The 16792-nt window shown below is 39.7% G+C and overlaps 2 protein-coding genes across 3 annotated transcripts in view; both read left to right on the top strand.

The window, feature by feature from the left end:
- Positions 1-8742, top strand: part of LOC136678604 (integrin alpha-11-like) — a 28985-nt gene extending 20243 nt beyond the window's left edge. The window contains exons 20-28 of the mRNA XM_066656652.1: positions 184-260; positions 2515-2598; positions 2723-2813; positions 2928-3041; positions 4044-4127; positions 4662-4772; positions 5648-5743; positions 6803-6916; positions 7210-8742. Of these exons, the coding sequence (XP_066512749.1) occupies positions 184-260; positions 2515-2598; positions 2723-2813; positions 2928-3041; positions 4044-4127; positions 4662-4772; positions 5648-5743; positions 6803-6916; positions 7210-7287 (849 nt within the window). The 3' untranslated portion in view covers positions 7288-8742. The remainder of the gene's footprint in view (positions 1-183; positions 261-2514; positions 2599-2722; positions 2814-2927; positions 3042-4043; positions 4128-4661; positions 4773-5647; positions 5744-6802; positions 6917-7209) is intronic.
- A 554-nt stretch (positions 8743-9296) lies between these two features.
- On the top strand, positions 9297-13432 carry LOC136679272 (meiosis-specific nuclear structural protein 1-like). 2 transcript variants are annotated; one of them, XM_066657709.1, is made up of 10 exons: positions 9297-9604; positions 10374-10592; positions 10886-11013; positions 11095-11197; positions 11284-11513; positions 11742-11958; positions 12114-12221; positions 12334-12591; positions 12757-12882; positions 13025-13432. In XM_066657709.1, the coding sequence occupies exons 2-10, from the start codon at positions 10392-10394 to the stop codon at positions 13163-13165; spliced, it is 1512 nt and encodes a 503-aa protein (XP_066513806.1). In that variant the 5' UTR covers positions 9297-9604; positions 10374-10391; the 3' UTR covers positions 13166-13432. The 2 variants fall into 2 exon arrangements, with proteins under 2 accessions (XP_066513806.1, XP_066513805.1); XM_066657708.1 differs by having other exon boundaries at positions 9297-9677.
- The last annotated feature ends 3360 nt before the right edge of the window (positions 13433-16792 follow it).

Genomic DNA, 16792 nt, shown 5'->3' with positions numbered 1-16792 from the left:
GTACTGCCCTTCTGGAGAGTTTCACACAACATGTAAATGCTACCGGCACACTACAATTCAGTGCTCCTGCTTATTTTCCTGCAAAAGGAATACTGTAGTCATCATCAAATCTAGGCTACAACGTGTACCATTTTTACACACCAGCCAACCACTCCAACCCTGTCCTTCTCTCTTCTGCAACAGGTCACCTTCCGTTTGGAATTTGAATTCATCTATTCCATGTTGCTGGACCATGTTCACGTGATTCTGAATACCAACAGGTAATACCACAATATCAGAGTAATTTAAAATGTATCAATGCCTTTACAAAAATGTGATTCTGTATTGCTATATGAAACCTCTGTTTGTGTATTGAGAGATTTTGTAGGCGAATAAAGTCTGTACAAAGGTATAAATAAATACTCTATAGCTATTTCAAACTACAAGTATTTTGCAGATATATGTTCTGTTTCTTGATCTGTTTTGTGTCAGAGGCAACAACACACACACACAGACACAAACAATGTGTTTCGCTAGAAATCGCCAGCTCTCATTGAAAATGAATGAATTCTGGCCGCTTTGTCACATCGTGTCACTGCCAGGGTATGAATCAGTGGCGGATGCTGGTCTTTCAAGGAGGGGATGCTCAATTTCGGCCTACGTCATAAAATGTGTCAGTTTATTTATATGTAAATTCTACCTTCTGTTCCTTTTTAAGAAAATGATCTGTGACCCTGTCGTACCAACAAGGCGTCTTTTCCAGGGACTTGACTAGTGTCCTCTCAATGGCCAGCAGAGCTAGGCTGCTTACACGGCCTTGGCCCATGTGAAGTGTGTCCGCCTGTGCTCCCACGGATCTTTACACCAAAGGATCGCTGATTCGCTCAATTCGCTGTCAATCAAAAAGGGATTCAGCCTCAGAGAGATCATCCAATCATCATGCAGAAGCTGAGCGTCCGGGCCAGCCGAGGCCAGCCCACTGCCCCATAGACCCCCAGAGACGCTGAGCGTCTGATGGGTGGGACAAAGCCCAGCATTTATCCAATGACTCGTCGCGTTTCGCTGCACTTCGCTGCTACGCTATTGAACTCTGTTAGTGTTTAAAGCACTGTGAAGCTGCTGGAATGATTGAGAGAAAAGCCGCGTCTTTACCAGTGATAAGAAGCTGATTCTGAACAAACGTTTGATCACATTTATTCACTGACATGTACACACAACAGTAAATATTTGATCACTTATTTTTTTGACATTTTAGGGGAAGCTGAGCTTCCCTTGCAGTCTTAGAGCAATCGCCTCTGGTGTGAATGCAGAGTAATAGTTATTGCTTCCTTATAGGGATAGAGAACCAGTCCTCCTCCAATTCTCTCATGCAAGATTGTTTTCAAAATATAGCAAAGTATGAGGTGATGGCTTTGGAAATATATCTCACTAACACATTTTATACCAGGCGATCTTCATGATATCAACAGCACACTGATGATAAGTTATAAAAAGCTTATTTTCATATGTTATCCCCTAATTCCACGCCTCCAAAAGATTATTTTAAAATCCTTCAGCCCTTACTGTCAAGATCCTCTTAACCATTTCAACAAATTACACAGACTTGAGGATATAGGTGGTTTAACAGGGATTTAACAGACAAACTGTGTCACTGGCTCTTGTATAGGGCTTTAGGAAATATCATTAGCCAAACCACTACAGTTCAGGATGTCCTCTTACTTACCACTGCATTACAGCTCATTTCCAATTTTATTAAGTTTGACTTCATTGCACATCGTCTTGGCCAAGACATGTGGGTTAATAAGTGTACAGTCAGTTAATAGCAAGAAGCACATAGGAAAATTCTGGCTTATATTAAAAGCTGGTGACGGTGCTGGTCAGAGGGACAAGAATTTAAGGCCTCTACAACCTACATCACACAGAGTTATAACATTCCAGATATGCTGCCTGATATCTGAAACAGTTTTGAGATAGATTTTTGGCCGGAAATGTAGTGTTTTATACATTAGTTTCAGTGTGGAATTACTGTCATTATCAACAATACATCTAATGCTCTTTTGTAAAGCCATACAAAGGCTGCATTTGATCTGTGGACATTGTGAGCCCAGGTTCTTATCATCACTAATAAAATCCAATTTGACATCTGAAGTTTGACAGTATGTGTTTGTGTGTGTGTGTGTGTGTGTGAGAAAGAGAGAGAGGGAGAGACAGGGGTTCTTTGAGTTTAGAAAGACACTTCTTTCATATCATTATGACAGAGCTGGAATGAAAACCCAAAGTATTTACATATGTGACCAAGTGTCACTTGACCATTCCCAGAGCTGGCATTTGGCATTCCTAAAGTATTTCAGTCTGGGCACTGTCTCCCATTAATTCTATGTTAATGGCCATAACAGTCCACAAAAAAATCCAAACTGATCCCAGAACAACATTCCCGCTCCAGATGATGATGTTTTTGTAAATAAACTCATATTTCTGCAGTGTTAAAGTGTTAAAATACCTGGAATGTGTCTTTATGTATGTTTGTCTTTGTAGTGATGGAGAGGAGGTAGCGTTACATGACAACAATGATGACATTTTCTACACTCTGAGATACGAGGCTGACCTGCTGTTCACAAGGTCAGTCACTGAGGGTGTATGTGTGTCTGTGGTTAGGGAAGTATGTGTGGGAATTATACTTCAGTAACAAACAATTACTACAAGTAATCAGAAGCCTGCTTTTCCTTGTCTCTTTATGACTCAGAGACTCCAGTCCGTCGCGCTTTGAGCTCAAGGCTGACCTCTCCCTGGAGAAACCTGGGAACATACATCCACCTTTTAACTTCACCTTCCAAGTGAGCTCAGCCTGTGTTTCTCTGCTTTTCTGTAAACTCTGCCATTTCAGAGTGAAATGCGGGTAAATGAATGTTGACCACCACTGAAAAGCACGTTATTGTCCTGTGTTGTAGATTCAAAACCTGGGCTACTTTCCTGTGAGAAACCTGCAGCTAAACATCGTGATCCCTGAAGTGACCAAAAATGGCAACCAGCTGCTCCAGATCCAAGACTTCGATGCAGATCCAGTAAGAAGAGAGGGCATTATTTAATAATATATATTCATTCATTCATTAATTCATTATCTGTAAGCGCTTATCCAGTTCAGGGTCACGGTGCGTCCAGAACCTACCTGGAATTATTGGGTGCAAGGCGGGTATACACCCTGGAGGGGGCGCCAGTCCTTCACAGGGCAACACACACACTCACATTCACTCACACTCTCACACCTATGGACACTTTTGAGTCACCAATCCACCTACCAACGTATGTTTTTGGACTGTGGGAGGCACCCAGAGGAAACCCATGCAGACACAGGGAGAACACACCAACTCATCACAGAGAGTCACCTGGAGTGGGAATCAAAGCCACAACCTCCAGGTCCCTGAAGCTATATACATATACATATGTATACATACAATATATATATAGGCTCTGGACCCACTGGACAATGAATGAATGAATATCTATTCATCTATTTGTTATTATTCCAAATTCCTACAAAATTTTAGGAACTTAGTTGGGTTTACAAATTTTTTTATTCATATAGTAAGTTGTGATTCTGACAGAAAGGTTATTAGATTATAATAAACTACCAAATAATTAGATTATTTGGTAGTTATTTTTTTTATTTAAATTTCTGAAAGTCGTTATTTTCAGAAAACATGCCAAAATTGGGGCCTACCTCAGCTGCAAACCGAAAAGAAGCCCAAACATATTGGGAACACATTCCATTCCACCTCACTGGAATTGGCATCCATAAAAATCGGTTATGTTTCTCTTCTTCCTTTTCACCAGATTCTTTGCAGGAATTCTAAGTGTGAGTCAAGTTAATGGAATAATAAACACCATGCACTATGTTTCAGGTCTTAAAGCTGTAAGCTGTCATAACATGCAGCACACAGAGAGAAAACACCAGGCAAATAAGTTTACATAATGTCTCCATGCCGTTCACGTGTTCTCTCTGTCTGACTGTAACTTTGAGATATATTGCTGTCCTAGAGTGACACTAAACTCTGCTCTTCCATCAGGAAAATGGGATTCAGTGCATTCCGCCTCAACACGTAGCCCACAGTCGTGCATCACCTGAGGATCTGACCCGTGTCTCACGTCTGGTAAGACTCACATTTGGCTGCTTTTCTTTATCTTTACACAGACATTGTCCCACACTAGTCTCCTTTTAAGCTGATGTTTTTAAAGCTTCTATAATTTTAAAGTCTTGTCCTGTGATGTCACTGCTTGTGAAAATCATTTTCTCCACACATGTGGCAAAGAGTTCGTACTTTAACCAAACTACAGTCATCTATCATGCAAAATGCCTGGCTTTATATAATGCAAAGCAGAAACTCCACAGAAGTGGTTTATCCTGTAAAATGCGGTGACTGCTTTTTTATGTGAATGAAACTGTAAATAAGATTTATTCTTAGCAGCTCTTGTTCTTATCTTTAACCAGCTTTATTAAACAAAGTCATTAAGTTGTGCAATCCCTTCATATCGCTGAAAGAGGCTTTCGCAATGAAACGCTCAAAGTCAGAACCAGGTTTCTGTGTTCCAGACTATCTCCACAAACAGCTGTATCTGATCTGCCAGTGAGAGTGTCTGTGAACTGAAAAACATAGCAACTTGTTTTTGTATGTTTGTGTGCACAGAACTACACCAACACCCTGACTGTGCCAGTGCAGTGCAGTGTGAATCTGACCTCTTTAAAAGGTGTCAGTGCAAGGATCAGCGGGTCACTGCGTGTTGACTCTCTACATGCGGTGAGTAACATTCATTCATTCATTGTCTGTAATCACTTATCCAGTTCAGGGTCATGGTGAGTCCGGAGCCTACCCGTAATAACTGGGTGCAAGGCAGGAACACACTCTTATGGGGCCACCAGTCCGTTGCAGGGCAACACACACTCACACGTTCCACAGCCACTGTAACCCTACAGTTTGAAATGGTAACATCAAATGAATGAATGTATCAGTCAACTAAATAATATCTCACACACACAGATACAAGGATTTATCCTCACAGCAGTGATAATCTGGTTTAAGAGACTTTTTGTAGATCTTACTTCATACTCTTAACCCAATATTAGCACTTATCTATGATAACTTGTTTTGTCCTCCACTGTGTGCTAGCATCTGCTGTTCTGTATGACAAGATGATAGGGGTTATTTTAAGGTCAGACTTTCCAGAAGCTATTAGGATCTGTCAAAACAGACAGCACATACAGAGCGAACACCACACAACTGGAACAAGACTGTATTGGCAACACAGCAAAGTAGAGTTTACATCTAGTATACATGTCTCTGTGGTGTGCATCTGCACTCTCTCACTTCTTAGTTCTCTGGGAAAAAGTCAGAAACCACGCTTCACCCTCACAGTTAAAGGATTAATTTGTAATATTCTAGCTTTGGAAATTTTCATTATTTCGCTGATTTTCCTTTGACGTCCGCCATAGCCATTTTGACTATTTAAATAAATAGTGGAATACATACATACATTATTTGATACTCATCTGGTGTTTACTTTCTTCCCTTTGCCCCCCTTTCAGTAATTTCCATCTCTCTCTCACTCTATCCATCTGGGAACTGGTGAAAGTGTGGCAGAAAACTGATTCTGTGTTTTTTTCTGTCATGCTCAGCTGAAGTTTAAAACTCTGGAGCTGGTGACGACAGCTTCAATGGAACTGAGGCCAGAGAGCCCTATGTTCCTTCATGAAGAGAGGCCCGTCAGACACGTGAGTCTATCTCTGACATGTCCACGTGGACAGGAAGCCACACATTACCTCACACAAGCTTGAGCCATGACACTGCGTAAACAGGCTACTGCAGGACCGATCTGAAGAAATCAGTGTGTTAAGATGTCACTAGAACAGGGGAATATACAGCTTGAGAGTCATTCCTTTTATAAGTCTAGAAATATAAGGCTAGTTTAGCGACTACACTTTTTTCAGTTGATCCACTTTAAGAGTAATGTAAACATATTAAAAATGTGCTGATAAACATTTAATAATAATGATTTCATTTGTTTACGTGCTCAACACATACAGCACAGAGACTACAGCACATTTTAATGCACAATGACTGCTTACTGACTCAGGAGATAATTGTGGAATAAACAACACATAATGTAGTCTGTGCAGAAGTTAGGACCACATATAGGTCTTTTTAACTAACATTTTAAAAAGTATATATTTGTCCCACACATAAACTGTCAAAACAAAATACAGTCTAGGGTAGAACTAGCAAACATCTGTGTGATTTCTGCCTTGTATACAGCTCAGAACTATTAATAATATCATGCACATGGATGCAGTAAACCTGGGCCAAACTGAAACCCACATAGTAATGCAATGCAGGCGGTGAACATTCTGTTTGTTGAGTTTAAATATGTGGGAGCTCTGGGGAACAGAAGGCATCTTCACAGCCAACACGGTGGAGGGTTTGCAGTCCACCTTCAGCACTCTGGAACCAAAGGACCGAAAGGACCAGCAGACCACCATGCTGCCCTTCACTCTAACAATGATCTCTGCTGCCATCTATGGGCATGCCTGCAGAAAACCACATTTAGTGACGTCTGCAAAATTCACACAGAATAAATCTTATTCTTATTAAATTTATAAATCACTTTATTTCAGAAAATATATAGCTTTATGTGGTTAATATATATATATATATATATATATATATATATATATATATATATATATATATATATATTAATACAGTTTTCTAAAGTTTCTAAAGGAGGGTACATCTTAATTTATTGTCCACACCATTTTTGTGTTTCCTCTCAGATAATTCTGGAGATAAGGAAGGAGGAAGATTACCGTATTTCTATCTGGATTATTATTGGAAGTACACTTGGGGGGCTGTTGCTACTCTCTCTACTTATTTTAGCTCTGTGGAAGGTAATAATCTGCACTTGACTCCTGTGCTTCACAGTAGCACTTACCACATAATTGTCCTTATGGCTGTCATGTTTAATGGTGTATTTAACCCTTTGAGACACAGCTTATTAGGCTGAAAGATGTAATACTACTACTGCTAGCCATGTGCCAGCATTCAGTTCTTAGCATTCAAAAAGCTTTTGGAGGTTCACTGACACTGTTCTTCTTACAGAAAAACATCCATATGTTATTGCTATGAAATATATAATATATTTCATGTATTGATTACTGGCTATTTCTGAATTTTCTTCTAGCTGGGTTTTTTCCAAAGACAGAAGCCCAGGGAAGAGTCAGAAAATGAGGCCAATGGGAAGGTGGCAGAGGAACGATAACGCAGGCTGTCCATGGGGATCAACCTTCAACCAACTCTCAGGGAATGTCCAACAATAACACTACACGTCTCAAAACACACACACACAGACAGAGCGCGAGAGAGAGAGAGAGAGAGAGAGAGAGAGAGAGAGAGAGTAAAAATGAGTGAAAGGAGGTTGGTGACTAAAATTAGAATAAAAGGAAAAAGAGAAGTCAGTGATTAATGGATAAGACAGACAGAAAAACATGAGACGTAGTGAGACAGAAAACAAAAGATCTGCTCTGCACTGAATGATCTGTTGCTCATTCATGAAAAAAAAAAACACTGCATCACCTTTCACCTGGCCTGCACTGCTTACTGAGCCAAACCCATGGATCACAGACAGATCATGTTCTCATCCTCTAGCATGCCCTGCAGTGGCCCTTGTGCTTCACACTAAGAAAAAACGAGAGAGAGAAAAACACACATGGGACACCCTTCAAAACTATGACATTTGGGAAAAATCGATTTGGAAAAGATTTCTGGGAACATGAGTTTATACATGGTATCTCTGACTCGGAATCATTATCTTCTGCCAAATTATATGTTGCATTCTACAAATATACAAGAGAAACCTCAGAGAGCTCTGACTGTCCACAACAGCCATGTATCCTGGTGCTTTTTCTCAGAAAGTAGGACATCTTTGAAAACGACGGTGAGGAATAGGAAAGCGAAAGTTTGTACAAGAGCTGGCTTGCTTTTTGTAATGACATTGACAGACACACAGTACTGTGCTAAAGTCAGAGACCACCATTTATTTAATAATCATAAATAAAAGGATGCGTCTTCCGTTTTTGCACAGTACTTGAAGATGTCACATTAGGCACTGGTGTAACTAGCTCTTTGTTCTTGCAATGTTTATAATTTATTGATATTAACAAATAGGTTTTTTTTATGTTTTTCCACAATGTTTCAGTTGAATTACTCCTGTTGTATTCGCAAACTATAATACATCCACAATGCCTTAGCAGGGTATTTTGGCCAATTATATGAATTCCCATCTTTTCAAGAGAATGTCTAATTTCCTTGGCTTTGTTTGTCTTGTCTTATTTTGATGCACTTTTTGATAATGTAGAAATACAAACTTGAAATGTTGTAAATATACAATTATCTTTTTTTATAACCCAAATGGTGCAACATTGCTTCCACAAGGTCTATGGCATAATCTTGCAGCTTTAGTGACATCAACCTTCACCTTCATAGAAACACCACTTACCTTCAGCACATCAACAAATAGCCTTTGAGAAAGGGTATGCTTATTGTACAATACCAAGTCATCCACACAATTCCTCCTTCTACGCTGATGGCACATCTAATTAAAAATGTCCGGCTAGGTGCCAAATATTAAGATGGTCATTGTTTATATTCCCAGAATGGAAAACTGTAAAATAGGAAGTGTATTATGCTTTTTCTTATCTATTAAGGTGTATGTCAATTTAGGACAGCAATAAATATTTGTAAAAAAAAAAAACTGAATCAAATAAAAAGCTGATTTATCAGCCAGTTAAAATCTTTCATTGTTTCATTGTCTTTTTTGGTGAAGCACTCTTCAAGTATTTATTTATATAATCCAGAATGTGAATTGTAAAATCAAGTTTCAACATGAACCAAGACACTGATTCAAGCTCAAACAAGGCTTAAAACGTCAGTACTAAAGGTGGTTTACTTATTTTGAGAAATTTCTGATAACTAATAACGTGGTTTTTAAAGTGCTGGAAAATGGCTCCCAAACTGACTTTTTTTTTTTACCAATTCACCAATTTAGAACACCCCTCCAACACGGATAAACAGAATTCCAAGGAGCAGCTGAAATAGATGTTAAAAGCTCAGCCAGGTGTTAAAAATTGTGTCATGTCTGTCAGGCTGTGCCCTCTAGTGGCGAGGCGAGGTATAACCGGCTGCCTCTTGGAAAAATGGATTCTTGATTGACCACATGGTTTAAATTACAAAAATAGAATAAAATAAGATACACCAAATTTAATTTGCTTGCAAATGTGCGAAGAACATTTACACAGGCAAAGCTGACAGCAAACGGAGGCTTCATCTAAAATTATCCCTACATCGTACGGAGTGCACTTTTTAGGAAATAATATAATGCCCCCTGCAGAAATCTGTCGAACAAAGGGTCATTTGAGATTCGGCTTCGTTTTCACTGTTTGGGTGCAGTCGGCTGACATTTGGGATTAAGCCAAAAGCCAATCAACAGTGTCGGTACGGGTCTGAACCAATCACAGTCGATTTTGTTGCAAGGTGTGAGAAGAACCGTTTCCACGGTGACGGGTTACACACAGTTGAGGGTGAGTGTGGAGTGAGTTTGTGTTTTGTTGCTCAACGTGCGACTGGCGGGTTAACCACAGTTCAACGAAAATGGTAATTAATATTTTTGGAGTTAATATGATTTGTTTCATTGTTTTATACTCTGAACTACTGTAATGTTATTCTATAAAGTCGGGCAGGCGTTCACTCACTGTCCGAGTAGCGCCAGATTCCTAGCTATGCTATCTACCATGTTTTCATTTTCTTCGGGTAATCTCTTATATCACAGGTCCCCCAAGGGTCTCATCTATGCGACTTTACTTTACTGGTATAAACTCTAAAACAACCACAGCCGTTTCTATGATAAACTATTCTAGCGGCTACAACGTTCAGGAGACACCTGTTACTTTAGATTGGTTTCGTATGGAAGCTTGTTTCACCTAAAGACGGTTCCGTGAACAATGCTTAAAAACAATGTTTTTGGAAACAATTAAGGAAATTAAGCCCAAAAAGCGCGAGTATTTTGATCAATCAGATTGTCAGGTCTTAAGGATCCAGAGAAAAATAATCAGTTATTTATTTATTTGTTTGTTTTTTATTAGCTAAATGTAAACTAGGCAATTTGATTTGTATGCCTGTCTGTTGAATAATAATAATAATAATAATACATAGTAGTTATGCATAGGTACTAGTCTAGTCCAGAGCACACCAATTTGAATGTTTTTTTCCATTGTGAGTTTGAGGTGTTTCAGGAGGTATAATCAACAGTGTTGACACTTAAACCTTGTTGACACTGATTGTAATACTCAGGCTTCCACAAAGCACTTCATGTCTCACAGCCACCACCAGAGGACGGTGATGGAAAACCGGCGTCTTGAGGAACGGCGAGAGGATCAAGTCAGACAGATCAACAGAGACAGACATCTGCAAGCCAACCTGAAGAGTGAAGAGAATCTTGAGAGGAAAATATATCTGCGCAAGCTGCAGGATGAAGAATACGAGAGACAAATAGAGGAAGCTTACATGAAGGTCATTTTTTTACCACTGCAAATGTAGACAGACATTCTGGATAACCTTGAGTCATACCAACCTTTTAAAACCCTGTAATTGTTTCAGAATGATTTCAGTCCGGTTCTATGTAAATGTAACCAGTACGTTTAGCCCAGCTTACTGCAATCACCGGAAACAGAATCTCTTTTAGTATTCTGAAATAATTCTTGGAGCTGTTGATGATTATATTTTACCAGCGTGATTGCCCATGATTTCACCACGTTGCTTTGTTTTTTGTCCAGTGGAAGCTTTAGTCTCTCTTATTTCTGCAGGCAGAGGAAGACCGAATATTCAAGGAGAAGCAGCTGGAGCAGGAGGAGAGGATGGCTAAAGAGCTAGCACGCATCAATTATGAAAAAATGCGAGATGAAAAATTGAGGCAATACATCAAAGAAAACAGGTGTCTGGACTTTTGCATCAAAACTACACTAAATTGTGATATCTGTTAGTTCCCTGATTTTTAAAAATGTTTGATTTTCAGTTTGGAACTTCGTGAGCTGGAGGCAAAGCTGAAGTCGGCTTACTTAAACAGAGAACGGGCGGCACAGATAGCTGAGAAGGAGGCCATGAGGTATGAGGCCATGGTGAGTGTCAGTTTGGAGCTGTATCTGTTAAAAGATGGGACGGGTTTGTATTAGCAGCTAACATTCTTGTTTTGTTGGATTTTCAGAGGGAGGAAGCTGATGTTGCTCAAAAACTGAAGATGGAGGCGGAGTATGCTGAAGTGGAGAAGGAGAAGCAGGAACAGAGGCGCTATGAGGAGCTGGTACGCTATCAGCAGGAGCTTGAACATCAGCTGGAGGAGAAGGAAAGGAAGAGGCAGGAGGCCTACGAGGAATTCCTCAAGGAAAAACTCATGGTGGATGAAATTGTACGGAAGATCTACGAAGAGGATCAGAAGTGAGATGAAGTTTAAAATACTTGTTTTAACTTTATAGGTTGTATTTACTGAGACTGCATAGTGCAAGGACACCATTGCTGTCCTTGCTCTGTCTTTACTTAAATGTGTGTAATCATTGTACATTGATAGAGAACTGACTTTAAAATCTCTGCAGTAACCCGTGGATGGTTATTTGATGTAGAATCAGGTTCATTATCATTAATATTTGAAGTGAATCGTGGTTTCAGGGAACGTCATCTCCGCTTGGAGAAAATCACGGCCACACAGAGATACATCGAGGAGTTCAAAAGAGAGCAAGCTAAATGGAGACTCATGGAGCGGGAGAAAATGGAAGAGGAGAACAGGAGAATTTTGGAGTTCGCCAAGTACCAGCAGAGGAAGGAGGAGGACAGATTGGCCAGTGCTCGAAAGAGGGAGAAGGCTAAAGAGAGCCTCCACAAGATGGTAAGTATTAGTACAATATCCTCAAGCCTGGGTCTCCATATAAAAAGTTAACCTTGCAGAACTGTTACAGGCTGAATTTGAATGATTATTAACAAGTCAAATAATCTCATGGCAGAGTTATGAAAGACTTGTTTGCTTTCTCTTTCTTGGAATAGCTTAGTGACAAGATTGAAATGGATCGTCAGCAGCGTGAGGAGATGGAACGTGTTCGGGAGGAGCTCTACCTGGAGGAGCAGGCAGAGGCTGCCAGACAGAAAGAGATTGTGAGTATTCACAATTTCTGGTTTATTTCCATTAAAATTCAACAGTTAGTTTTCTGTGTCTGTCTCCAAAGTAAATAAACATGCAGTAATTTTTTTTATTTCACTTTCCTAGGAGGAAATGAAGCAGAGGATTCAGCAGAGGCTGGAGATGCAGCAGACGTGTCGAGAGCAGCTGGCCTTTAAGCAGCTGCGCCAGCAGGCCGAGAAAGAGGAAGAAGATGCGTTCAAGCAGATGATGCTTGCCAAGTTTGCTGAAGATGACCGCATCGAGCAGATGAACGCCCAGAAGCGGCGCATGAAACAGCAGGAGCACAAACGTGCTGTGGAGAAGCTGATTGAAGAAAGGAGGCAGCAGTACCTGGCTGACAAGGTGAGGCTCAAATAAGACAAGTTTAAGGATCCATCATTTTCATCGCTCAGAGAATTGTATTTTCTTTTCATATCTATTTAAAAAATTGTATTGTCTTTTTCCCTAGTCCTGTTTTGTTTAAAATAATATTTATATGTTAAATAAATGCCATAAAATTGTGTGTAGGAGCATGAGGCCGAAGAGAGAGCAATGGAGAAGGAAAGAGAAGCCCTACGGCGACAGATTATTGAGGAAGAGAGACAGAAGCTCCTCAAACTACATGCTACAAAACTCCTGGGGTACCTACCAAAGGTAGAGACTTAAAAATACATTGTGTGTGTGTGAGTGTGTGTGCGCCCGCGTGTGTGTTCAGCAGAAATAGGCTATTTTCATGTCTGATCTGAGTTACCAGTAAGCACTAAATCATTATAATTGTTTTATTTATTTTCACCAGGGTATTTTCAGGGAGGATGACTTGGAGCACTTTGATGAAGATTTTAAAAGCAATTTCAAGAAACGCCAGGCTGATATATTCTCTGAAGAGGGCTGGGGAGAAGATGAACCGTTCCCCCTAAATGGCAGGCATTCTCAGTAAAGTTTACTTGATATCTTGCTAGTTCTTTGCATCTAATGAAACAAGGAAGGATTCACAGCTGTTTTACTGTTTTTTCAAAATCTTTTAGAGATATATTAATTAAAAATTAGCTCTATTTTCTAGATGACTAAAAAAAACATTGAAACATAGTACTTGGATCATGCAGATGCAAATTACATGACCCTCCAGTTATAGTTCCTGTTATTGAGCAGTACATGTCTGATGTAGCAAATACAATGTGAATTTTTATGCACAATTATATGGAGAAAAACATTAATAAAATCTTCAATACTTTGAAATCAGTCAACTTCAAAATCTATTTTTCCATCAGTGAATAGAAAACTAAGAACTCAAGTGCTGTAGCTTTAGTTAGATCAGTAGTGCAGCTGGTCAAAGAAAGTAGTATTAAAATTCACGTTGTTTTTAAAATGGAAGCACTTTCAGGTTTTTAGAGAGCTTAATGGTTTGAACAACGTTTTTTGTTAATCCTCCAATTAGGTTTGACAACCCTCCAGAAATCAGGTGCTCATCATTGACCTGCACAGAGAGTAGCAGGCAGTTGGTCATTGAGCAGAGTGTAGGCTGCAGAGTCTAATCAAATGTGGCTGCTCATGTACAGCTGAGCCTTTGAGCGTACATTCAACTGTCAGTCATTCACAACTTAACCCACAGCAACTGAGTTGATTGAACTGTTTTCTTCCCTGAGCATATGTGGTCTGTACTGATGATTTAAAATAACATCAAATCCTGAATGAATCTCTGCTCTTCAGTCTTTTTTGACTGAAATGGACAAGTGGATAAGAAGATGTATGTATGTATTTTTTACCTGTTTCCCTAAAGTAGAATTCTGCATAATTACAGACTTATTGAGACAGTGTGTTCACAGAGAGAGAACCAGACATCTGAAGAGTTGAATGTGTATAAGCAAATCATAATCATTTTTTAATCAAGAATTATGTTAAAATGTCTCGGATATGTTTTGTGAGATGGCAGAATAGTATGTGCAGGCGAAATTTTACTCCCACACCAAAAAAAAGGAAATATTCTAGGATATATTCTAGCTTGCCTTTGCCAACATAACAAATTATAAATTTTTTCATTCATTATCTGTAAGCGCTTATCCAGTTCAGGGTCGCAGTGGGTCCAGAGCCTATCTGGAATCATTGGGCGCAAGGCAGGAATACACCCTGGAGGGGGCGCCAGTCCTTCACAGGGCAACACACACACATTCACACCTACGGACACTTTTAAGTCGCCAATCCACCTACCAACGTGTGTTTTTGGACTGTGGGAGGAAACCAGAGCACCTGCAGGAAACCCACGCAGACACGGGGAGAACACACCACACTCCTCACAGACAGTCACCCGGAGCGGGAATCGAACCCACAACCTCCAGGCCCCTGGAGCTGTGTGACTGCGACACTACCTGCTGCACCACCGTGCTGCCCTATAACAAATTATTCACTACAAAAATTGTTACTTTATTCAGTTTTTCTGTTTCACGTTAGATCATAGTACCATAACTCTGGTTAAACCAAAATGAGAAAACTCCCCCACTCTCATTTACATAACATTCTGGAAATTCCCCAAAACGTGATGTAAGGTCTAATCTTTCATCTACAAAGGCATTCTACTGAGGTCAACAGCAGAAAAACAAGTCACCACTGTGGTAACAGCTGAATTAGGAATTATTGTAATGATTGTATACTCAAGGTATGCTTCCTGCCACAAGAAGTATGGGTCAAAAGAGCTTCATAGTAAAATGAATCACAGACAAGCCCTAGAAACTTGGCTGAAGCTTCAAACCTCGCAATGTTGTATTCTCTATGAGCACAGTGAAACATCATATTACAAGTCTAGTGTTCACAGAATGACCTGTCTGATTAAATCAAAAGAACAAAATATAGAGGACGTGCTCCTGAGCGCTTTTGGGCCGTGAAAAGGTCACGATTTAAAGTCACATGATAGATAACCCTCTGGTGTTTCAGTCAACCTGGTCCTGACCGCACTGTTGTCCATGAAGAAGGTACTGGAGTGTTTAGTATGCCAGATGCACGCAGGCGGAATGCTGACGCACAAGTTCATGCTCCAGCTCACATGGCCTCCATAAGCACCGAGTGCCACTGAGCATAGCCTGAATACAGTGTCTCTAATATAATCAACGGCATCCTGATCCATTCATTGGAATTAAACTCAGTTTTTGCAGAACCTTTTTTTTTTTCATTTTATTTTCCAAAAGGTCAGCGAACACTTACAGGGTGTGAGTGCTTGTTAAAAGTTTACACTGTTCCAGAAGTTGACTCAGATGCTATTTAGCTCTGCTCAGTGAAAACATTAATTAGTGTTGATTCTCCATTTTTAAAATGAGCTGTCATTGCCTTTTAAAATCTTGCTATAAGAAGTTTGACTGTATTTTTCCTCCTTTGCTCCAAAGCAGAGGGTTTGGAAATTTAAAAAAAATCCCATAAGTGAAACTCAGTGAACATGTGAAGACATAATTCTAACTGACATTGTTCTCAATGGGAAGGCTACTTGGGCTCACCTGACCGAACTAGTAACACTGATACCTCTGGGTATGGCTGGGGAAAATCTGAGATCTGAGCTGTCACCACTTTTATTTGAAATATTTGAAAGCGTGGTTCTACAGACACTGAACAACTTTATCGTGGATTGTTGATTCGCACCATAGTTCTGCTGGAAGACCTGACCAGGGCCGAGTTTTAGCTTTGTGGCGAAAGGAAGCCAGGTTTGCTTTTTTTAAAAAAATCTGGTAATTAAATAAATGAAAGTATGACGACTTAGTGACTCCAAAATGCTATATTTCTCAAACCTGTATCCTATTATTGCTTTTCTAACCATCATTAACAAATAATGGGGTAAAATTTACGCATTCTTCCAGTTTGCTTCATCACAGCTTTTAACTGCTGTGATGTTTATTGCCACTGCATGAGCTGTTAGGGTTAAAACATTATCGTGTGATAGAATTAGTGTAAGGAAAGAAAGGGCTATGAACATGTGCTGATGGATGGCTGCTATAAAGCTTGTTGCATCTGCCTTTACATTTACATTCTCTAACTTTATTATAGTAGATATAGAATAAAACAGGTTTTACAGCCGTGCACTATTAGTGGCCAGGCTAATATACAGAATGAGGCATCTGGAAGTGTTCTGTGGTTTTATCCATTTCCTATGTGTCTGGACCCAAGGACTGCAATAATCATCACATCACACGTCCACTTACTTTTTTTAATGGGGCAGTTCATGACCTATGATGAGCCTATCGCATTCAGCACAATCATGTGGCTTGTTAAGCAGTCTTAAAAATACCAAGGACCACATTTGGATCCCTAAAGAATTGTTAAATAGATGTTTCTTGATAGAACGTAGATGTGTGTGGTCTAAGAACATTTTAAAGAACCTCTAAATAAAGGTGCATACCTTATACCTTTTCTGGAATGTTACATTCATTATCAACAAATTTCACCTTTAAGAATGAAGCTCACTGACAATTCATTCAGTTTCCCTAGTTGGATTGTAGAGGTCAGACCTTTTTGGATTGGAACCACCGGCCTTCGGAATGTCTGTGCACTGTACATGGGCTTGTATGTTATGGTACGCTTATAAATA

The sequence above is a fragment of the Hoplias malabaricus genome, chromosome Y (assembly GCF_029633855.1).
Source record: "Hoplias malabaricus isolate fHopMal1 chromosome Y, fHopMal1.hap1, whole genome shotgun sequence".
Taxonomy (NCBI): Eukaryota; Metazoa; Chordata; class Actinopteri; order Characiformes; family Erythrinidae; genus Hoplias; species Hoplias malabaricus.
Note: the sequence above shows the minus strand (reverse complement) of the source record. Positions and strands in the feature narration are given on the sequence as shown.

Bases quoted from the DNA above. Each gene is read 5' to 3' on its own strand.
- LOC136679272 (XM_066657708.1), top strand. The intron at 11,514-11,741 runs GTGAGATGAAGT...TCGTGGTTTCAG, and splicing joins ATCTACGAAGAGGATCAGAA to GGAACGTCATCTCCGCTTGG. The intron at 12,592-12,756 runs GTGAGGCTCAAA...AATTGTGTGTAG, and splicing joins AGCAGTACCTGGCTGACAAG to GAGCATGAGGCCGAAGAGAG.